The sequence below is a fragment of the Panthera tigris genome, chromosome E2, assembly GCF_018350195.1.
Source record: "Panthera tigris isolate Pti1 chromosome E2, P.tigris_Pti1_mat1.1, whole genome shotgun sequence".
In the NCBI taxonomy this organism is placed as follows: Eukaryota; Metazoa; Chordata; class Mammalia; order Carnivora; family Felidae; genus Panthera; species Panthera tigris.
In genome coordinates this window covers 13379315-13402436 of record NC_056674.1, presented here as the reverse complement: position 1 = coordinate 13402436, position 23122 = coordinate 13379315, and the positions used below count along the sequence as shown (strand labels likewise).

Sequence of the window (23122 nt, the reverse complement as noted above, 5' to 3'; positions counted from 1 at the left end):
TGCTTAGCTGTTCTGCACCCTGCACACTCTCTCCCTCATCCAACCCATCAAATTCCAATCCCAACCCCATCACCGGCAAGCTCCGAACCCTCCACAGCTCCCTACAGCTCTGACCTAAGACCGAGTCTCCTTACAGAATAGATCAGTGGTGAGGGAGAGGGGCAGGAATTCCTCATGGGTGTAAATAATGTCAGGGGTGGGGAGGGCGCTGGGTGGCTCGGTCGGTTAATGCATCCAACTCTTGGTTTCCGCTCAGGTCATGATCTCACGGTTTGTGAGTTTGAGCCCCGCACTGGGCTCTGCATTGACGGTGTGGAGCCTGCTTGAGATTCTCTCTCTCCCTCTCTTTCTCTGCCCCTTCCCTGTATATGCGCACGCTTTCTTCCTTTCTTTCTCAAAATAGATAAACTTTAAAATAATAATAATAAGGGGCGCCTGGGTGGCTCAGTCAGTTGAGCGTCCGACATCGGCTTGGGTCATGATCTTACGGTTCGTGGGTTTGAGCCCCGCATTGGGCTCTGTGCTGGCAGCTCAGAGCCTGGAGCCTGCTTCAGAGTCTTCCCCTCCCCTGCTCATGCTCTGTCTCTCTCTCAAAAATAAATAAACATTAAACACATTTTTTAAATAATAATAATAATGCCTTGATAAAGTTATGTTAATAGTGGAGATGCCATAGGCCCTCTGACCTCAAGGCCTCCCACTCTCCCAGCCCTCTGTGCTCTAGCAGGGCGGGTCCCCAGACTGCCTCTCCGGGCCTCGGCACCTGCTGCTCTTCTGGCCTCCAGAGCCTAGAGAAGAACCCTCCTCCCTCTCCCACACCACCCCCTTCAGGCCTCCAGTGAAATCTCACCTCTAAAAAAAGCCCTCCCCAACCCTCCAGACAGGCCAGGTGCCTCCTTTCTGCTTCCTCTCATCCCTTAGCAAAGGTGTCACTATTCTGACTAAAATGTGTTGATGCTGTTTGTTACCCTCTTCCTCCCCACCTGCGTCCCTTGTTCTGCTGTACGCCCCGGGCACCCAGCTCGGGTGGGGCTCACTGAAGGTGCTCTGTACACATTTGCTGGGTGAAGTGAAATCGAGGGCCCCTAGTTCTAGTTGCTGTCTGTGGAGGGCTCCGGGGTCGCGTGCAGTCCCCAGCAGGCCAACTACCACTCCGCCCTCTCTTCCAGCCCCGGAACCACTCCGATTTACAACGTGAACAGGAAGTATTTCCAAATTCGGGCCCTTCAGCCGCCACAGGTAACAAATTATTTTTAGCGCAACTCCATCAGACAAGGCCGGTTTCCCAACCTCTCAGCACTGCTGATGTAACGGGCCTGGTAATTCTTGGTTGTGGGGGCCATCCTGTGCGCTGCAGAAGGCACAGCCGTATCTCCAGCCTCCACCCGTGACATGCCAGCAGCACTCGTGACGATCACAATGTCTCTAGACTTAGCCAAAAGGCCCAAGGGGCAAAATCCTCCCCCACCCCCGCCCTGTTGAGAACCACCAGGCTGAGGAGACAGTCAGGGGCCTTCACGCCAGCCACATTCTGCGTACCCCAAAGACTTGTCCCACATGGACCTTCTCTCAGAGAAGCAGCCCAGCCAGGGCAATCCTATTAGCCTCTCAGCTGAAGAAACTGAGGCCCAGATGTAGCAAGGGACAGCATCACCCAGGAAGTCAGGGGCAGAGTTGGGCTGGGTCTTGAGCCCACCTCAAGAGCAGGGAGCAAGGGACCTTGCTCAGGGTAGCAAGGTGAGCCCACCTCAGGGAGCAAGGTACAGGGACAAGGGCTCCATAGTCCAGGACAGGGTCCCGCTTTCCCCAGCACCATACCAGACAGGGCCTGCACAGTGAGAGGCCTGTCCCGCCGCTGGCCACAGAAGGCAGCAATGAGGCTACGGTCCGACTGGACGACACCAGTGTCCAGGAAGCGCGGGAATCCATCAAAGGCCAGGACATAGCTCAGCTGGAAGTGAAGGATGCAGAGTGAAGGATCAGGACAGTAAGGCTGAGAAAGAGGGATGCTTGGGGACGTTTGGGGAGGAGGAGGAGCTCAAAAGGAGAGGGCAATCTGAGACCGGGAAACGAGCTGCTTGAAACTTCTGGGCAGACTGTCAAACTGTGGCACAGAGGCTACCCTTCCCCTCCCAAGCTCACAGCAGACATGGCTAATCGACGGATCAGGCACTCTGCATGGAGCCTCGTTCTTGATGCCCAGCTCCTGGCAGCCCCTACCTACTGGCCAGAGTTGGCACACACACATTGTACAGATACTAACCATGCCTGGACCGAGGAATGGGGAACGGGGGGCTCAGGAAGTAGGAGGTGATCTGGGGAATGGGAGGGTCTGTGGGCTGAGGAATGAAGGTCTGGGGTCTGAGGAAGGGAGCTTAGGGTTTGAAGGATAAAGAAAAAGGGATGTAGGGTCAGGGCCTGTCTGAGGATTCAGACTGGGTGGGGGAAACATGGGCCTGAACTCTGGCACCCTCGGCACTCACCGTGCAGGGGGTGCTGCTGTCGGGGGAGAAGGTGAGGGTGAGGGGGGGACAGAGGGTCCCAGGGGCACAGGGCTGCAGCACCTCGGTGGCTGAGACAACCCACACGCAATAGGACAGGCCTGGCCCAGCTCTCGCTGCCCCACCGCCTGGAGGCAGCAGCCCCCCAACCCGGCGTGAGCCCAGCGCCACTGAGGACACGTTGGTAAGGAGGGCACGCCCCCCACACTCCCGGAAACAGGAGCCACCAGCCCTGGGGAGACGGAGGAAAGAACAAGAGCGTCAGACCAGCCTTGCCCTGTCCTACCACATCCCTAACCACACCCTGGCCCACCTGGCTGGCCCCTGGCTCACCGAGGGTCCCCATAGTAGCCGGGGGAGCAGAGCTGGCAGTGGGCACCTTCGGTGTGGTCCTGACAGAAGCAGAGCCCGCTGAGGTTGTCACAGTGGCCGCGGCGCGGGTCCCCATGCCCGTTGCACTGGCAGGGCCGGCAGCCGCCCGAGCCCGTGGCGTTGCCAAAGCTGCCGGGCCGGCACCGTTCGCAGTGCTCCCCCCACGTCCAGTCTGTGGGGGCCCCAGCAGGTGGGACACAGAGTCAGGGCAAGGGCAGGAGGGGCCCGACAACTGGCTCAGCTGATCCCTGACCCCACCTGGCTGCTTCAAAGGAAGGTAAGCAGGGGCCCAGACTGGGGAGGAATAGCCAAGTCCCAGGATGGGGAGTGGCAGTGAAACTGTTTGGGGTCAGAAGCAGGCAATGGGACAGGGGGATCCACAGCTGGGAGAGGAGACCCAGAAGCCCAGGCAGAGAAAGGAAACTGGAGCTGGCCCCGGGGGTGGGGATGTGGCCGCTCACCCTGGCACTCATCACAGAAGCCAGGCCCCCGCCGGCGGCAGTGGCTGTGGAAGTTGCAGCCGCAGTCCCGGGAGCAGCGGGGCGCGGGGGGTCCCGGGGCAGGCGTGGGCGGGGGCAGGTCTGACGTCCAGCCCAGGTCACACACGCAGGTGAAGTCAGGGGGACCGCTGCACACACCATGGCCACAGTCTTCCAAGCACCTGAGGGCGTGGCAGGAGCACGGAAGGGCTAGGCAGGCCCTCGGCCCCCAAGGCACCCCCCGATACACCCCATTCCAACCCATCATCTCCATGGCAACGCCATCACAAGCGACTGCCTGTTCCACGGTCCTGGGCTCCGTAGGCGGCCCTGTCTCCAAGGTAACCCCATTGCACGTGGTAACTTCTGTCTCTATAGTAACCACGTATCACCATTGGTGATCTGCTCTCTGTGAAAACCCCTTTCAACTTGGTCCTCCTCCATTTCCATGGCAACGCTGAAGACTATGGCCCGTAGTCCATGGATGACCCATCTCCACAGTAACTAGTGTCACACTGGGGACCCTGTCACTCTAATGAGGGCCTACCCCGCAAGGTAAAAACCCCGGGCTCACTGGGGATGCTGGTTCCAGAGAGGCACCCCAGCACCATGATCACCTCCTCCCTCCATCTCCACGTGCCCCAGCCCTGGGGCGACATCTCCATGGAAACCCGCACCCACTCACGTGCGGTTGCAGTATGTGATGCCATCGCCCTGGTAGCCCCGCTGGCAGTGACACTCGTAGCTGAGGGGTGTGTTCAGGCAGGTCGCCCGCAGGTGGCACCGCGCCAGGCCCAGGCGACACTCGTCCACGTCTGGACAGCGGGCATATGCCCAGCGGGCAGGAAGGGCCACAGACAGCCCCAGGCCCTCCCCCACCCACAGGGAGCAGTTACCCCCACCCAGAGGCCCCGAGAAGTCCCCCTGAAGGCACCTGGGGGGGGGCAGGAGGTGAAGAAGGGGGTGGGAACAAAGAGAAACAAGAGACAGAGACAGGGAGACAGTGAAAGGGAGAGAGAAGGAAAGACAGAAACAGAAAGACAAGAAGGAAGAATGAGAACAAAACAGCCACAGAGCCCGGGTAGGAGTGGAGAAAAGAGAGAGAACCGGAGAGAGAGGGGAAGGGAAGAAAAACAGAGAAAAGGTGAAGGAGCAGAGAAACAGGCCATTAGAATTAGGGCGGAAGGAGAGCCGCATCCCCCGCCCCACCCTCTGGCCTCACTGTCCCCTGCCTCACCGTCCCAGCGTGGGGTTGTCCTCATTGCCGCACCAGCCGCACTCATGGCTCTGCAGACACTCGTGGCAGGTCAGGAAGCGGTCGCAGCTCCGGCACCGGGGCTCTGAGTGCACGCTGCAGGGCGACAGGCGTGGTGGGCGTCCCACCGCCCACCCCCCGGCTCCATTCTCCTCTCTGGGAGCCCCGCCACCCTGACAAGACTGTACCTGTCGTCCCAGCCACGGCATCCCCCGTGCGGGTACCGTGCCAGGTAGGCAGCGAACAGGAAGCAGGTGTGGGTGGACTGACACCAGGCACACTGGCTGGAGTTGGCCAGGCAGTCGTCACAGGTTAGGCGTCTGGGGGCGGGGAGCAGGGACAGGGTCAAACCGGCCCCCACAAACCCTCCCCATACCCTCTCCCTGGGCCCAGGCTGCTCACTGGCTGCAGAGCGGGGGACACTCCTCTGGGCTCTTCAGGGCGCCCCGACTCCGGCCCCGCCGGCTGCACGCTGCATCCCCTTTGCGGCTGGTGCTCTGATGCCACTCGCAGAAGGGGTCCTGGGGAGTTAAGAAGGAGGAAGAGCCCAGCTTAGCCATCTCCCTTGGGCTGCCAGCACAGGCTCCGTCCCCAGCTCAACCAGCAGCTGCCTCCCTCACCCACCCACCCCCCAGACCACCCCTCCAAGCCCACCTCCCCCCCCAACTGCCATCCTCTCCAGACTTTCCCCTCCAGCCACGGCTGAAGATCCATGGGAACTGCCTTCCCAGCAGCCACTGCCTTTTGGGGCAACAGAACCCCTACGTGTGGTCCAGCTAGGGCTGATCTATCCTTAAGATTCAGATGTGGACAGGGCCACACGTCCTCCCCCTCAGCCTCACAGACGGGTCTGAAAGTCGGCACAAGACCCAACCAGAGCCAGTGAAATGTCCTTCTAGGACTTCCGTTGAACTGGGGGGCGAGAGTGGGGTGAGGACGGAAAGTTGCTCTCTTCCACTTAGGACTCGGGTAGCTGAGTGGGGGGACAACGGTCTGGAGCCCTTGTGAATCCCTTGCAACCCCTGAGGAATGAACCTCCAGGGAAGCAAGGGTATAGAATGAAGGGAGATGGATGCCTGACGACACGGTCTGAATCACAGGCCTAAAGACCTACTCCTGGACTCTGGAGCCTGAGCCCATAAATGCTCCTCTGGTAAGGAGGTACCAACTTGGGTTTCTGGCAGTGACAACAGAGAGAGTCCTGACTGCCAGGAGCCCATTCTCCAGCCCCTCTCCTCTGCTCCCTACCCGGCTCTCAACTGTAGATCAAAGACAACAGCTCCACCTGCCTCCTGCCACTGCCCCCAGGGGGACCCCTCGGATGCCCGTACCAACTCCAGGGGCCCTCCCCCTTTTCCAGTCGCCCGATTTGGCTGCTTTTGTCTCGAGACCTCCCCTCTGCGGCTTGGCAGGCACCTGGGTACAGGCGTGACAGTCACGATGCTCCTCGCAGAGCGGGCAGAGGGCAGGCACCAGCACCAGCAGGGACCTGCCGGTCCTGTCGTCCCCGCAGTGGGCCCCGCTCTGGCGCAGGTGGCAGGTGGCGCTGGTCAGGCACCAGCCGCAGCCCTGGTCCGCCAAGCAGCCCAGGCAGGAGGAGTAGGACGAACAGGCTGAAGAGCGATAAGGCTCCAGAAAGAAGAAGGAGATCTCCTGCGGGAAGTGCTCACGTTAGGATCAGGGGTCCACACTCCGAGTCACAGGGCAAGAGTCGAGGTTGGGGGTAGGGGTCAGGGTTTGCGGCTACAGACTTCAGTGTCTGCAGACAAAGTTGAGAACTTCAGCATGTAGAAAGTCAGGATTTAGGATGAGCAGACAAGAGGGCATCAGGGTTTGAGAGAATCTAGAGATTAGAGGTCAAAGTACAGAGGGCAGAAGTCAGGGCCAGTGAGGTCAGGGCAGGAGTCAGAATGTGAGATCAGGTCAGAGTCTGGGGGTCGGAGGTTGGGGCCTAGAGGGCTCAAGGTGAGGCCCAGAGTTCAAGAGTCAAGGGGTAAGAGGTCAGGTCAAGAGGGTTAGAATTTGTGCTCTGGCATTCAGAGAGCTCCGGGGAACTGAAGTCAGGGCCTGGGTGAAGGGTCAGAGGCCAGGGCCTGGGTACTCACGCTGCCACCTGGCACGCCAGTCCGGTCCCACAGCAGGGTAAGTTCACTGTGCCCAGGGCCTGCCGAGCCATTGAGCTGGCCCCGGATCTCGACCGCATACTTGTGGCCCCGGCCAGGCAGTGGGAAGAGGCGAGCAGACCCCGGGCGCTGCAGCCGCCTTGTCTCCTTCTCCTGCTGAGCCACCCAGCGCCCCACCTCCTCCTGGGTAAGGGTGGGGGACAGACAGGGGCCTCAGAATGTTCCAGTGCCACCCTAACCCCTGAAACCTCCAAGAGCCCCAAACCCACCTAGCACTCACCTCCAACCTGGGAAGAGGGCCTCAGAGTTCCTTAGACCCCAAGAACCCCTGCAAACCCCTAAACCCTCCAACAACCCACCTCAGGGAAATCGGATTTAGTAACTCAGACGTTCCCCACCTTCTTCAAAATTCCCCCCAAACTCCACTCATAACTGAAAACCCCAGGGCCTCCCTCCACTAAGGATATATCCCATGCCTCTGATTTTTCCCTAGTCTTCCCCTGGCACTATATACCCCAGCCCCCATACTTGTAATTAGCAGCCCCCCTGAACGTTCAAGCACCCTCACCATGTTCTCTGTGTCAGGGCCACGGGCCATCCGGGCCAAGACATGTAGACGCTGGGCCCGGGCCCACACAGCTACATCCTCAGCCCCCGGCCCCCCGGGCCCTCCTGGCAGCAGTGGGTGGATGAAGCCACGGTAGACCAGGGACACGTCGGTCTCTGGGCTGGGCGTCAGAGTGATGGTCGTACTGCGGACAATCAGGACCTGTGCCAGCCAGGGAGAAGGGGATGTGTGAGTGTCTCTTTGCATGGCCCCTCGGTGTCCACACCCAACCTCCTTCCCTATTTTATGAAACATGAGACTGAGGCCAGGGGCACTCTGAGTTGGGACTTCAACTCAGACAACAGACAACAGGGTCCCGGCCTCTGCTCATCACTTCTCTCAGTAAAATCCAGGACCCCAGACCTTTCAGGAGCCTCTTCCCTGACATTTCACCTTTCCACCTAAACCCTTAAAGAGTCCAGATTTTTTTTTTTTAAGTCCCTTAACTACAGGGTTTGGAGAACTTCCAGGTTAGTGAACGCATCCACGCCAGCGAGGGGAGGCACCCCAGCTCCATGAGGACAGTGCTCCTTCGCTCACAGCCCTTCAGGGCCTCGCCCTCTGTAACGTGTTCTCTGTTATACAACAAACCAGTACATAAGTTTAAAAAAAAAAAAAAAAAAGAGTCCAGATCCAACATTCAAAGTGACAGACACACTACGTAATTTGTTAGTGTGTGTTTTATAATTGCAAAAAAATGGAATAACCCATGTGTTCGTCAATGGGAGGCTGTTTAAATAAACTGCAGCACTACAGCCCTAGAATCTAAATGGACTATTACAAAGCTTTAAACAAAACAAAAAAATGAGGTGTTTTCTAAAGTCTAAGGAGCTTGCCAGGATATGTTAAGAAACAAAAGGAATGGGGTTCCTGGATGGCTGAGTCGGTTAAGCGTCCGACTTTGGCTCAGGTCATGATCTTGCAGTTCATGAGTTCAAGCCTGACTGTGCTGAAAGCTCAGAGCCTGGAGTCTGCTTCAGATTCTGTCTCCCTCTTTCTCTCTCTGCCTCTCCCCAACTCAGGCTGTCTCTCTCTCTCAAGAATAAATAAACATTAAAAAAAATTAAGAAATAAAAGGAAGGAGCACCTGGGTGGCTCAGTCCGTTAAGTGTCTGACACTTGATCTCAGCTCAGGTCACAATCTCACGTGAGATCAAGACCCGAGTCGGGCTCCACACTGAGAGTGCGGGGCCTGTTTGGGATTCTCTCTCCCTCTCTCTTTCTGCCCCCTTCTTGCTCGTGTGAGTGCGTGTGCTCGCTCACTCTCTCTCTCAAAATAAATAAATAAATTTTTTGAAAAAAGAAATAAAAGATAGAATATTACTTTTTGTGCAAGAAAGAAAAATAATTCAATGTCACATTCACATGTATCTGAATAGGCAGATTCTGCAAGGATATAAAAGAAATCCAAATGGATCTTCCAGGAAGAGTCAGGGTGGTCTTAAGTTGGGGAGATGCTAGGGAGAGCTTCCCATACTGCTCTAGATAGGGAGCAGTATAGATGGAGACCCTTTTTGCTTAACAACTTTTTACATCACTGTGATTTTTTAACCATACAACTTTTAAAAATCAAGAAGTAGCCACCGTGGAAAACAGTTCGGTGGTTCCTGCATAAGCTAAACATTGAATCACCATATGACCCAGCAATTCTGCTCCTGGATATAAGCCCAAAAGAGCTGACAATAGGTGTTTATTGCAATACATACGAATTTCAAATCATTCTTTTCTACATTAAAAACTAACATAATATTGTATGCCAATTATACTTCAATTAAGAAAAATAAAATATTTTTTAAAAGCAAACACGGGGGCGCCTAAGCAGCTCAGAGGGTTACGTGTCTGACTTCAACTCGGGTCATGATCTCACGGCTCCTGAGTTCGAGTCCCGTGTCGGGTTCTGTGCTGACAGCTCAGAGCCTGGAACCTGCTTCAGATTCTGTGTCTTCCTCTCTCTCTCTCTCTGCCCTCCCCCATGCATGCTCTGTCTCTCTCTCTCAAAAATAGACATTAAAAAATGAGTTGAAAAAAAGCAAATATGTATGCAAAATGGTTTATCCATGAATGCTCACAGCAGAACTATTCCCAATAGCCAACAAGTATAAACAGCCATCAGCTGATGAATGGATTGGCACAGTCATACAAGAGGATATCATTCACCCATAAAAAGGAACGAAATTCTGAGGCATGCTACAACATGGATGAATACTGAAAACACTACTTTAAGTGAAAAAAGCCATACACAGAAGACAACGTGTATGATTCCATTTATAAGGCATATCCACAGTTGGCAAATCCAGAGTTAGTAGACTGTCAACCACTAACCAGTAAAAGGTTAGTGGCTGGCCAGGGGCCAGAAGGAGAGGGGGAATAGAGAGGGATTACTTAAGGATCTGGGGTTTCTCTTCAGGGTAACAAAACTGTTCTGGAACCAGGTGGTGATAGTTGCACAATATTGTGAATGTGCTTAATATCAGTGCTGGTAAATTTTACACTATGTAAAATTTTACACTGTGTGTTTTAGCACAATTTTTAAAAATCGGACCCTTGAATGTAGAGACTTATGAGGCAAACACAAGAGCTGTACAGAACCATTTGAAAAACAAAGACCCCAGGACCAGACCCTTCAACACTCCACGCTGGGCCCCACCCCTTGGCTCCCCACCTTGTCGGGCTGGGAGGCGTTGGGCGGCTGCTGGAAAGTGAGCAGGTGCAGGCCAGGCAGGAAGCTCTGGGTGACGCAGGCCTCCAGGGATGTGACGAAGACAGGTGCAGGCCCCCACCAACCCACGGTGCCTGAGATCTGCTCCCCTCGGCAGCGGGCCTGTTCTGTGAGGACCGGGGGGGGCGGGGTGGGGGGGGGGGAAGGTCAGCATGGGGCGCTGTGCCGCCCCCTCCCACACTGCCAATGGGCACTCACCAGGCCGAGGGAGGCAGCTCTCATTATGCACGCACCAGCCCAGAGCGCCGGGCCCCCGGGGAGGAGTTGTCGGGCCGCTGAAGGCCAGGCAGGCCTGGCAGTCACCCAGAAGGCGGCCCAGGCCCAGGCAGCTGGCAGCTGGACACTACAGGGAGGGGAGGGGACAGGGGTTACTGTCCACAGGGGCTTAAAGGATCTGGAAAGGACTGTAGATTCAGGAGTAGTGGGGTGGAAGGCGCCAGGAAATTAGAGAAGGGACTCGAAAGCCACTTGGAATGAGGAAGAGCAACAGGACAGGAGCTAAGGGATCTGGGGACAGGGTCACAAGCTCAAAAGCGCTGGGAGGGGTCAGAGGTTGAGGGGTCAGGAATGCCAATCTTAGGTGTGAAAACAAGTGTCCCAAGTGAGAGAAAGTCCTTCTCTGCTTGGTTTAGACAGAGGGAGACGCTGACGGCCGTGTCTCTGCACTAGGAGACAGAGCTGGGACGGTCACTCACAGCCCCAGACGGGGTCCCAGGAGGTGGTGCAGCTTGGCAGGCCCCCTGACACCAACTGCATTCAGGGTCTCGGGAGCAGACGCTGTGGTCCATGTACATGGAGCAGTAGTCTAAGTGGTACTGCAGAGACGGGGAGTGGGAGAGGGGGCTCCTCAGACCTGGAGCCTGCTCCCGCATCCCCACTCCCTGTGATCATCCCGGGGAGCCTCCACTGCTCACTCAGCACCTTGGGGATCCCTATCTGCTCTGCCCTCAGCCCCAGGGACCTCCGTTCCTCCCCCCTTGAACCTGGGGACCAACCTCCCTCCTCTCGTATCCCTAGGGACCCCAGTCCTTCTCCCAGGGACCCACCCCGCCTTTCTCCCTCCTCCATGGGAACCATGCTACCTCCTTCCCAGCCGCCCTCTCCCTATCACCCCGGTGCTCACGTCCGGAGCAGGCGCCTGGAACACAAAGGGAGGCACCTTGTAGGCCATCAAGTCCCCACGAGGCCGGCCACTGTACCCCCCAGCCACCAACAGGACACTGCCACCAAGCACAGCCGCCACATGCGAGTATCGACCACTGGGAGGTGCTGCTCGGCCTAGGAGAATACAGATCCCCCCCCCAACAAGGACATGAGACTCTAACCAGTCTTCCCTTGTCCCTCTAACCACGGCTTCCTTGTCCAGAGGACTACCCGACTCTCCTATGCTTCAGCCCAACCTGCTACTTCCTGCTTTAACCCAGCGTGCCCAAGGAAGCCCTCCTAGCATGTCTGGCCCCACACCTGCCAGAGCTTCCACACCACTGTGCAAACCACCTTGAAGACAGAGCATGATCTTGGGGGTCAGAAAAACTTGGCTTCGATTCCTATGTCTACCACCTACTTGGGCTCAAGTCATGGATCACCTACTAACTTGCTGAGTGGCCTTGGGCAAGAGACTCAACTTCTCTGAGTTGGTCTCTTCCTCTGTAAATGGAACTGTCCTCCTGCCCTCAGGGAGCCACGAGGCAGGGTGCCTGGCTCTCTCCTGGTATTGTCTATCTGGCACCAGCCTCCCTTCTGGTGACAACTCTGATTTTCCTCTGGAAAACCACCCTCTCCCACTAGAGTCCACAGGCTCAAGTTGAGCTGACCCTGCCTCTGGCAGCAGTGGGGTTTAGCCCAGGCCCATCAGTGTCAGCGACAAGTTCTAGAATAGGACCCAGTTCCTTCAATTCTTGGGAGAGAGGCACCCTCTTCCCTCTGAGCATTTTAAACACATTTTTTTTAACGTTCTTTACTTTGAGAAAGAAAAACAGAGAGAGTGCGACCAGGGGAGGGACAGAGAGAGAGAGGGAGAGAATCCCAAGCAGGCTCTGCACTGTCAGCACAGCGCCAGACACAAGCCTCGATCTCACGAACCACGAGATCATGACCTGAGTGGAAATCGAGAGCCAGACGCTTAAGCGACTGAGCCGCCCAGGCGCCCCTTCCCTCTGGGCATTTCAAAGGAGTAGATATAGTCCCAGGGCTGCTGGTGACCATTTACAAATGACAAACCTGCCACAGAATGAAGTGAGCTCAAACAAGGGCTAGCTGATGCCATCACGTAAGCACCCAGATCCAGCCAGCCTGAAGCCAGTTTTCACTCACATGAGCCAAGAACTTGGGTTTTGCTCGAGCTGGCTGGGTTGGATTGGTCACTTAGAGCCAAGGGTCCTGACTGATGTGTAAGTGGTCAGTGATCAGTGATCCCTCACCCTCTTACGGAAATGTATGCTCTGTAAACACATGGGACTTGGCCTGGGGACTTGCAAACTACAAAGGAGGAAGATTCGGCCTTTGGCCTAAAGGAGAAACAGGGACAGGCAGATGAGCCCTGGATTCAAGGCCTCGAATGCCAGCCCAAGGCTTTATTGCTGATGGTCAAATAGGGTTCCGTGGGGGAACCCTTCACCCAGCCTACTCCTTAAGTGTCAATGTCCCTTCCTTATGCTTGTTCTCTGTCCTCATTCTTCTGTGGGGGGTGGGGGGCGGGGAGAATAGATGGGCCCCCTAGAAGTCCACAGCCCCCTGAAATAACATGCCCAGTTTGTGTTACAAGCGTCTTTCTGAGGAGAGGGCCTGTGGCTTTCTTCTGATTCTCAAAGTAGTCGGATTCAATGAGTTTGAAGGTTTCTCCACCCCCCCCTCCCAGGCAAGCCCTGGGGCCGGATTCTGACTGTACAAGACAACATACTGAGCTCTTCGCTAGGCTGTCTCCATCTTTGAGCCATCTCAATTCATTCTCACAACAGCCCAGTGGGTTAAGTGTTACCGTCATCCCCATTTTACAGATGGGGAAACTGAGGCATGGGGTGATTAAATGATATTTTTGCACAAATGATTGTTTGGGGACAGCCGTCCTGGTTCTGCCACTTGCCCATTACAGGACCTTGAAAAGGTCCCACGTAGGTAGGCACTTCGCTGGGGCAGCTGGAAACTGGTAAAACCTGGACTGGAGCCTAGACCCGCGCTGCTGTAACTGCCTCCGGTCTCCATGGCAACGGTGCCCCTGTCCTGCCTCCAGCACAGGCTTGCCCCCCCCACCCCGAAGCCAGCTCCAGAGGGACGTCTGGCTCACCCTACAAGGACCGAGGTGGCTCCTGCCTGAAGCCCAGACTGTCAGGGAAGCGCGACTCTCAGAAGCCCCTCAGGAAAACGGACGGGCCACTCACCCTCAGGGGTTCCCGGGGGGGCAAGCTCGGCCCCCGACACCCACTGATGGCAGCCAAGGTGGTAGAAGAAGAGGCCATCTTCATAGCATTTCTCCTCCTGGTAATGGGTGTGCACGTTGCCCCCTAGGAAAGGAGGAAAGGGCACAGCTGGCAAGCCTGGCGGACGTGGGGACACCCGTGCAGGGAGCCTCAGCTCAGTGCGGGCTTGGGGCCCTGGCAGGCAGGCGGGATCAGGGAGCCTCCTCACCATAGACCACCATGTAGTTGCCCAGGACGCTGGCTGTGTGGAAGGCTCTCTCCCGTGGGCCCTGGAGCCCATCCCGGCCCTTCAGGGTGGTCCACACGCGCCGATCCACGTGGAAGAGCTCTGTGGAGTTCACCCGCACAGAGAACCTGTAGGGAGCGGCAGGGGAGGAGCTCAGGGCAGGAAGGGCTTCTCCCCCTCCCTTGGGCTCTCAAGAGCTGTGAGATCACCCAGGGTGAGACCGGCTGTGACGGGGTTTATGTCCCCTTGGGACGAGAGGCTCCTGCTGGGCAGGACACAGCTCTGGCTCATCACCGGGTTCCGTGCATAATCTAGCCGGGGCTGGCCCTCCAAGCAGGGTGTGGCTGAGGGCATGGATGGGTGGGAGTGTGTGGGAAGGAACTGGCCGAGACAGTGAACGAAGGGATGGAGAATGAGTGAGCGGGCGGGCACGTGAGGGACTGAATGACCTAGTGAGTGACCGAATGACTGCAGAAGTGCATCAGTGGGCGAAGACCAGCAAAGACTGAAGGCCCAGGGGACTGGGCCAGGCTTGGCCCTGCAGGGCAGGTCACTTACCGCGCGGTGGAGGGCCGGTGTCCCCCGTGAACCAGCAGGGTGCGCGAGGGGGCATGGAACACCATGGAGTGGCCCGTGGCGGCAGGAGGCCGCCCGCCCGCTGGAATCACCTGCTCCCAGTAGCCCCCACTGGTGCTGTCGAGACGGAAGCGGAAGAGGCCAGAGGAGAAGAGGTCGTGCTGGGTGCGGCCGCCAGACACGTAGAGCCAGATGTCATCCACTAGGGCGGCGGCGTGACCTGCCAGGCCTGGCGGCCCCGAGGAACTGGAGCCAGGTGGTGCGAGCAGCTCCCAGTGGCCCCCGCCCAGGGGGCTGAAGGCCCACACGTCGCTGGTGAGGGAGCCATCAGCCAGCTCACCACCCATGAGCACCAGGGAGCCGGCCCAGGCCACAGCCACATGGGAGTGACGGGCAGCCTGTGAGAAAGAGACCGGGAGACAGATGGTGACACACAGAAAGAGTAACAGAGACAGAGACACAGGGAAAGACAGAGACACAGAGAAAGACAGACAGAGATACACAAAGAGAGGAAAGAGAGACAGACACATGCAAATACAAAACAGAGGTGAGACAGAGGAGGCAGGAAACAGAGATGGCAGAGAAAAAGAGAGACAGCCCAGAGATAGCCCAGAGGGAAGACACAGAGTCCAAGAGAGAGCAGAAAACCAAGAGGCAGGGACAAAATCGGAGAGAGAAACCAAGAGAAAGAGACAGGAGGTCCACACAAGAAGATGCAGAAGAGGAGATAAAGGAAGAAAAAAGAAAATTAGAGCTAGAAAAGCAGTACCGGGAGGAGTAGGTGGGCATGTATCAAGCTGCAGGGGTGGGGACGCGTGGGATGAGGGTGTCGCTCTGTTGGGGGTGGGGTGGTGGCTGGCTGGGTCTCACAGAGTGGACAGGCACCTCTGAGCAGGGCAGGGGCGAGGCGGGGTCCATACCGGGGCAGGACTCAGGTCCCAGCGCTCCCAGGTGTTGGCAGAGAAGTTGTACAGGACGAGATCACCCAGGGCTCTGTTGAGGTCCTGGCCTGCGGAAGGGGAGATGGCCTCAAGCCCTGGCCACAGGCTGCAGGCTGCTGGAGCCAGACACGCACCCCCTCTGCTCACCTCCAAAAACAGCCAGCAGCCCCGGCGGGGACAGGAAGGCACCAGCTGCCCCAATACGGGCCGAGAAGGCAGGGTCCCCGGCACTCACGTTGTGCCACCAGCCAGCCCCCTGGTTCTCCCACAGGTGCAGGTCACAGGCGCGTCCCAGGAAGCCAGGCTCACAGCGGCATGGTCCCAGGGGCTGGAGGGGAGACAGGACACAAAGGCAGGGATAGAGAGAGGAAAAAAGAGAGACGGGGGAGGAGAGCCAGAGCCAGAGGGAGACATAAGGGGTAGAAAGGGAGAAGGAAAAAGATGGACAGGAAAGGAGAGATGGAGTGAGATAGGAAGGAGACAGGCCAACAGACAGAGAAAGAAAGGGACACAGTGACACATCAAGAGGGAGGAAGAGAGGTAGAAAAAAGCAGACAGACCAACAAAAATAGGGGAATGGGAAAGACAGAAGGACCCGGAGAGGAAAATGAGGACAGACAACAAGAGGAGAGGTTGGAGAAGAAGGACAGTGGTGAGGTCAACGTCAGCCTGGGCTGGAAGACTTCAGTCTGAGGCCCGAGGTCAGTGGTCAGAAGTCAGAAGTTGGGGCTGGAGGGGGCGCCTGGGTGGTTCGGTCAGTTGAGCACCCAACTTCGGCTCACGTCATGATCTCACAGTTCGTGAGTTCAAACCTCACATCGAGCTCGCTGTCAGCATGGAGGTGCTTCTGTCCCCCTCTGTGCCCCTCTCTCTGCCCCTCCCCTGGTTGTGCACTCTCAAAAATAGATAAACATTTAAAAAGAAGAAGAAGAAGTCGGGGCTGGGGGCCCAAGGCCAGACAGAGTGCCTGGGTTGGGGATGGAGTAGCATCTGGCAAGCGGAAGGCAGGTGGGTTCACAGGTGGGAGGTAGGTCACGGGCAGGACGGGAGTGGGCTCAGGCAGAAGAGGGGCTCCAGATGAAGGTGGGGTGGGGCAGGGTGTGGAAGGAGAGGGGAGTACTGCGGGTGACGGGAGGGTCCCTGGCGGGGTTGCTGTAATGGGAGAGGGCAGAGTGGCAGGGGGGTTTCAGGCAGGGGCAGAGTCAGGAGATGGGGCGGTAGGTGTGGTCACAGATCAGGGCCCCAGGGGGACGCAGCGGGGGCTGGGCTCACCGAAGCGCAGGTGCCATGGCCGCCACAGTAGGCCGGGCACTCCTGCAGGCTGCAGTCAGGGCCCCCCCAGCCGGGCTCGCAGGCGCACACGCCAGGGGGCTGGCACTGCCCGTGGCTGCTGCAGCCCCCGGGGCACAGGGAGAAGCGGAAGGAGGCATTGAAGCCCAGCAGGTTGTAGTTGGCATCGCTGAAGAGGTGGAGGAGCATCTGCAGGCACAAGACGGGCAGGGTTCCGGGGACTGGACGGCGAGGGGGTCCACTCCTGTCCCCATCCCCCCCAGGAGTCCCCACCTCCTGTCTTTGTCTCTCTCCACCCTTCTTTGTCCCTGTGTCCTGTCTGATGCCAAGTCTCTCTGGCTGCCTCCGCCCCTCCCCATCTGTTTCCTTGTGCGTCTCTATCGCCCTTTCCTCCAAACTCCACCTAGACCTCCGGCCAGAGCCCCGCGGTCCGGCCACACCGACCTTGCCTGAGGAAGCCTCGATGGGCGGAGGCCGAGTGCTGCCACTCAGACTGGCAAGCAGGGGCCCTCGGGGAGAGTCGCCGTCATACACAAACAGGTAGTCGTACGTGCATTCCGTGTCCAGGAAAAGAAAGTCCAGCAGGATCCGATGCTGGGGGCTTGGGGCTGGGCAGCGAGAACAGAGGGGCTGGGCTCAGATGCGGACCCTCTCCCCGGGCCTCCATGCAGCCCAGCCAAGAACACCAAGCCCTGCTCCACATGACCCTCGGGACCCAAAGGGGAGTCACACCTGAGCCCTGCCTTCAAGGGGCTCTTGGTCTCACAGCCCAGGGAGGTCAGACCTGTGACAGCAAGAGGGCCAGGAGCCAGAGAAGGAATTACAGTATCAGCCCTGGAAAGGGCTCCTGAGACCAGGCTGAACACCTCCCACCATTCAGATGGGAAAACTGAAGTGCAGAGAGAAGAACCCCATCCCCGTGGTCACACAGAGTTGCTCTTGTTTATTTCTGAGCCTCGGACACTAAGCCTGAGGGGCAGGGTCCAGGCCTGAGCAGAAAAGCCTACTCCCGGGTGGAAAAGGGCCTCTGGGAGGGTCCCCCGTTCCAGAACTGATCAGAACTCCAAACAAAGGGGCCAGTTTCTTGCCCCACGGACAAAGGCTGAACCTTGGAGCACCACAGATCCTCTCGGCCCCCGCCCAGGTCTCATCTCTGTTTACTGTAGTGGCTAAAGGCACAGACTTGAGCCAGACTGCCCAGGCTCACATCTTGGTTCTGCCACTTACTAGCTACTAGCTGTGTGGCCTTGGGCTAACCTCTCTGGATGTGTTCCTTCATTTGTAAAGTGGGGTTCTAACAGTACTGAGGTAGATTCAAAATTTTTGGCCACTCCTATCACTGAGAGGTGAGGACTGACTCCTTGCTCCTTGCATCTGGGAAGAGCCTCAGAGAGACAAGCTATGAAAAAGCCAGAGCCACATGGAGGGGCCACGTGCAGGCATCCCAGCTGACAGCCCCAGCTGAGCCTCCAGCTGGCGGCCACCAGCAACCGCCAGCCCTGTGAGGGAGCGTTCTTGGACGTCTGGCTCAGGTGAGTGTTTGGATGACCGTAATCCCCGCTGACATCCAACTATGACCACAGGAGAGGCCTAGCGCTTCGTAAGTGCCATTGCCCTAGCCACTGTCACTGTTCTTGCTCTCTGCCAGGTCTTGATTCCAGAAGGTTCTCTCATCCCACATCTCACACTAGGGGGCTCAGGAAACTAGACCTGGGTTCCAGCTCTGCTCCTGAACTGCTGGGGGACCCTGGGCCAGCCCCTTCCCCCATGCCCCTCACCACACTCATCAGCATACTGGAGGTGCTCACCCACCACTCACTAGCTGTGTGATCTTGCGTTCGTTCCACGGGCTCTCTGAGCCTCAGTTTCCTTGAAGTAAAATGGAGATACTCTCCCCACCCACCGAGGCTGGTGGGAAGATTCAAGACGGTGATTCTAACATGCCTGCCTAGGCCTCGTCCTCTCTTACCAGGACCACTGATTCAGCCTCCACCTCGGCCTCCTGTCTTGCCCTGACAAGGGTCTTAGATCGTCCTAACTTCGCATCTGGCCCTGGCCCTATCCTGTTCAAAAGCCCTCCATGGCTCCCCACCATCCCCAGAAGAAAGTCCAGCTCCCTAAGCTACCATTCGAAGTCTCACCTTGTCTCACATCACCCCACTGCTTGCAACTCTGTCAGGAGCGGGGCCTTTGCACAAGCCTCTCCCTCTGTCTGGAGCACATATTCCCTTCGTACCAGCAAACTTCCCCACCTCCTCCAGGAAGCCTTCCCTGATGCCCCCTGGCTGGCTTAGGTGCCTCTCTTTGGCCTTCTCACTTTCCATTATAAGCCTCATTTCTCTGAGCCAGGACCATCTATGTCTGGGTCTGCCCCTTCTGCAGCTGAGGAGACCCATAGGACAGGTCCTGGGCCTAAGTCATCTTGGGGTCCCTCCCTGACCTTGCCCAGCACAGGACCTGGCACTGAACAAGGGCTCAGGAAACACTGGATGAAGGAATGAAGAAATGCACAAAAGAAAGAATACTAAAGTTGGCAGCTCTCCCTCAGGCTCGGACCAGAGCCCCTGAGAACATCACGCAGACCCCAAACCGTGGTCTGGGGAATGAAGAACGATTCAGCCAGACCAGGCAACCAGTCCTCCCAGAGCTTGCCAGCCTCAACCAAAATATAAGCTTGGTTCCCAGAATCACAACAAGTGATTTTGTCAAGGGCATGCCAGAGGCCAGTCACCATCTGCTTTCCCCAAGTTCCTCCCTAAGTTCAAGATCTCCCCCTTCCACCCATCATGGGTCCAATCCCCATGGCATCCTGGACAGAAATCCGACCCCAAAACCCCCTGCTTTTCAAAAGCAGAATGCCTCTCATTCAGGAGGATGTTATGAGGACTGGTTACAATAAAGGGTAAATGTCATACGAAAGGAAATAGTCAGCTGCTTATTGTTTAAAAGATGGGGGAACAGGGGCGCCTGGGTGGCGCAGTCGGCTAAGCGTCCGACTTCAGCCAGGTCACAATCTCGCGGTCCGTGAGTTCGAGCCCCGCGTCAGGCTCTGGGCTGATGGCTCAGAGCCTGGAGCCTGTTTCCGATTCTGTGTCTCCCTCTCTCTCTGCCCGTCCCCCGTTCATGCTCTGTCTCTCTCTGTGCCAAAAAAATAAATAAAAAACGTTGAAAAAAAAAATTAAAAAAAAAAAGATGGGGGAACATGTTGGTTCTCAAAGGTGATAGGCATTGGGAAGCACGAGAGATCAAGGGGGATCTGGAAGTCGCCTGGACTCCTCCCTACTCCAACGTCCAGCCAGCTGATCCCCAAGTCTCACTGGTGAAACTTTCCAAACATGCCTCAGTGCTCTCTGCCCCTTCCCACCTCCTCCATTCCCGCCCCAGTTCAGAACCCATTCTCTCCTGAAAGAAGCACATCAAGTCTCCAATCCACCCCCCGCTTGGCCAGAGGTTCAAAATCCTGCTCAAAATCCTTCTGTGGCTCCCCATTAATGCTCAGCATGACTTTCAAGGCCATTCTTCCCCTGCTTGTGGCGCCCTCATTTCTCAGCCAACAGACCAGCCAGACCAGACAAACCGAGACGCGGCTCCTGAGACACACCAGACTCTCTTTTCTGTTCCCTTTTCTCACCCCGTAAACTCCTACGCATGCTTCAGAACCCTATTTCAGTAGCTCCTCCTCCTCTGTGACCCCCAAGAGAATACTCTCATCCCCCTAGACCCATCTACCGACCAGGCTGACACTCCTGAAGGTCAGAAAACCATGTATACATAGAACACGTACTTCCCATTCTGTGCTCACCCTCACCCACACCCCCAGACAGGAATGGCCCCCAAGCTGGGGACAGACACACTCATCCCCAAGAAACATGCTTCATCCGTACCCCATATAATAGCCACAGAGATCTAAAATATAAATCCGATCATGTCCCTCCCTGCTCAAAACCGTCCCACACCTCCCCAGTGTCCCTAGGCAAAGACCACGCTCTGCGGCCTGCAAAGGGGGGCCCTGCATCATCTGGGCCATCACACTTCTGGCCTTTGCCCAGAACCTCCTCTGGGGGACCCCTCTCTCCTTGGAGGCCAGCTTCTACATCCCCTGCCGAGAGGCCTTCCAGGACTTTTCTGGCCACTGCCTTTGGACTTCTCTTCCACCTCCCTACTGCCCTTGAGGGTACAGCTCAAAACCACAAGGTCCTCCACCCTCTAGTTCACTCTTTGTCTATTCTGTGTCCTAGTTCCTCAAAAGCGTCACACCCTCCTGCTTCCAGGCCTTTACGTGGTCTATTCTCCTTGCCTAGAACACCCTTCTGTTCCCTCCTACACATGCCTCTGATCTGAGCTATAGGCCAAGCTAAGTCAGATGTCTTCTGGGCTTCCCATTCCCTGGGGGTGAGTTTGCTTCTCCCACTGGACTAAGAGCCCATAAAGATAGTGATGGGGCCTCTACATAGACTGTTTCCCTCTGGAACGTTCTTCCTCTTTCCTGGCTGACTCCTGTTGGTCTTTGAGGGCTCAGCTCAGACATGTCCTCCCCCAGGAAGCCCTCTCTGTTCTCCCAGCCACCAGGACAGGTACCTCTTCTGGGCTCCCCCAGCCTCCAGGGGTTCCTCTGTCACAGTCCCAACCTCTCTGGGCAGTCACTGTCTGTCTATTCATGTGTTTTGTCTTCCCCACTGGATTCTAAGCCCCAAGTCATCAGGGATTGCTAGAGTTGTCTTAGTCACTGTTATGTCCCAGTGGCAAGTATAATGTCTGGCACATGAATGACTGCAAAAAATGCTTTTATTGAAGTACTTTAAAAATAACAACAGTATAGGGGCACCTGGGTGGCTCAGTTGGTTAAGCGTCCGATTTGGGCTCAGGTCATGATCTTGCGGTTTGTGAGTTCGAGCCCCATGTTAGGCTCTGTGCTCACAGCTCAGAGCTTGGAGCCTACTTTGGATTGTCTGCCTCTCTTTCTGCCCCTCCCCCACTGACGCTCTGTCTGTCTCAAAGATAAACATTTAAAAATTAATAAAAAAATAAAAAATAACAACAGTATAATTCTAATGCCATTTATTGTGTATTTACTATGTGCCAGGCACGTTAAATACTGTTCTCCTTTAATTCCAACAATCCTATGAGGTCGGTACTATTATTATCCCCACTTGGGGAGAGGGGAAGCCGAATCTCAGAGAAAGGAAGCTGCCTGCCCAAATTCACAAAGCTACTGAGAAGCGGGACTCAAATTTGAAGCAGGTGGTTGGGCTCAGAGCCTGAGTTGCTAACAATTATTCAGAATATCTCTCATTGATGGCTCTTGGCTTGTAATTGTCCATCTGGGTCTGGGTGCGACTCCCCCACCAGACTTCAAGGCCTTCCAGGGCAGGGCCCAGGTTGGCTGCATTTCAGAGCAAAGGACCTGGACCAGAACCGGAGTCTGGGAATGCGGTGAGTGGATTAATGAGTGTACAGATGAGTGAATTAGCGAATGGGTGAGTGTGTGACCCACGCGGCCCCACTCACCCTCGATGAGCCACTCGCAATTGCCATTGACGCTGTAGTTGCCCGCACCATCGGTCACGAAGCCTGGCGCCTCCCGCAGCACTTGCCGCTGCCCCTTGCAGTCCCCTGCCTGGGCCCCGGGGGACAGCGGCCCCAGCAGGGCCAAAGATAGAGCCAGCGCCACGGCCAGAGCCGGGCGCAGGGCCATATCCGCCTCCCGCACTGACTTACAGACGGGACAGGCCGTAAAGATTGGAGAGGACCCTCCACGCGGCGCGAGGCCCCGCAAATGTGACCTCTATAGACGCGACATGGCCTTGTAGACCAGGGAGGTCCAGGAGTTGCACTCCCCCAGAAGGGAGCCGCCGCTGTAGACGGGCTGTGGAAATCGAGGAGTAGATCCTATAGACCCACGAAAGGGCCTGTAAATGGGGTCGTTATGGATGGGGCCAAGCCCTAGGGACCGTGGGAGTCGCTTATAGTCACGGGCCCCCATAGGCTAGCTGACCCCATAAACGGTGTCCAGCAGTAAAAGACGCGAGCCGCTGCAGGCCGAAACGGACCTTATATACGGGTGGGTCCCCAGGGAGCGAAGGGCTCTACAGCCCGGCGGGGGCCTCTATAGAGGGTGCGGGTCTTGCCGGGCCAGACCCGGAAGGTCCGGGAGAGACCCCTCCAGCCGGAGGCGGGGCGCGAGCGGGTGTCGGGGGCGGAGCCCGTCTTTAGGGGCTCAGGCCTGGACCCCATAGACGCACTCCCTTGCTCACCCACCCGCGCCTCCCTCCGGAGCCGGATGGGCCAGATCAGAGAGACGAGGGTACGCTCGGGCCAGAGCGGCCTGGGAAGACCCGCCGGGAGGGCGAGGGGGCGGGGGCCGAGCGGCCGCTGTGGGAGGAAAGATGGAGAGGAGACGAGAAGTCGCGGAGCCGCAGGTCAGAGCGGCCCTGGGAGGACTGCAGAGCATCCAACCCCACCCCTCCACAAAGGGAGACTTCCGGAAACTTCCCCGCCCATTTGTTCCCACACGCGTGCGCAGCAGTGGCCTCCTTGGCCTGCGAAGAGAGAATCACACATGCGCAGTGCCAAAATCGTAACCCAAACTCGGGGTACAGGTGGTTGAGCAAAGCTCG

General features: G+C 56.9%; 1 protein-coding gene across 1 annotated transcript in view; it reads right to left on the bottom strand.

Moving 5' to 3' along the window:
* The window catches only part of MEGF8 (multiple EGF like domains 8), a 41659-nt gene extending 18707 nt beyond the window's left edge, over positions 1 to 22952 (bottom strand). Inside the window, exons 1-23 of the mRNA XM_042970139.1 lie at positions 22014 to 22952; positions 16950 to 17113; positions 16488 to 16694; positions 15363 to 15543; positions 15195 to 15283; positions 14257 to 14672; positions 13681 to 13826; positions 13434 to 13556; positions 11180 to 11334; positions 10752 to 10871; positions 10255 to 10399; positions 10000 to 10163; positions 7299 to 7499; positions 6713 to 6913; positions 6024 to 6260; positions 5010 to 5128; positions 4796 to 4927; positions 4590 to 4703; positions 4038 to 4286; positions 3335 to 3534; positions 2835 to 3045; positions 2484 to 2733; positions 1819 to 1951 (exon numbers count right to left, since the gene is read on the bottom strand). Of these exons, the coding sequence (XP_042826073.1) occupies positions 1819 to 1951; positions 2484 to 2733; positions 2835 to 3045; positions 3335 to 3534; positions 4038 to 4286; positions 4590 to 4703; positions 4796 to 4927; positions 5010 to 5128; positions 6024 to 6260; positions 6713 to 6913; positions 7299 to 7499; positions 10000 to 10163; positions 10255 to 10399; positions 10752 to 10871; positions 11180 to 11334; positions 13434 to 13556; positions 13681 to 13826; positions 14257 to 14672; positions 15195 to 15283; positions 15363 to 15543; positions 16488 to 16694; positions 16950 to 17113; positions 22014 to 22200 (4144 nt within the window). The 5' untranslated portion in view covers positions 22201 to 22952. The remainder of the gene's footprint in view (positions 1 to 1818; positions 1952 to 2483; positions 2734 to 2834; positions 3046 to 3334; positions 3535 to 4037; positions 4287 to 4589; positions 4704 to 4795; positions 4928 to 5009; positions 5129 to 6023; positions 6261 to 6712; positions 6914 to 7298; positions 7500 to 9999; positions 10164 to 10254; positions 10400 to 10751; positions 10872 to 11179; positions 11335 to 13433; positions 13557 to 13680; positions 13827 to 14256; positions 14673 to 15194; positions 15284 to 15362; positions 15544 to 16487; positions 16695 to 16949; positions 17114 to 22013) is intronic.
* Between the last annotated feature and the right edge of the window lie 170 nt (positions 22953 to 23122).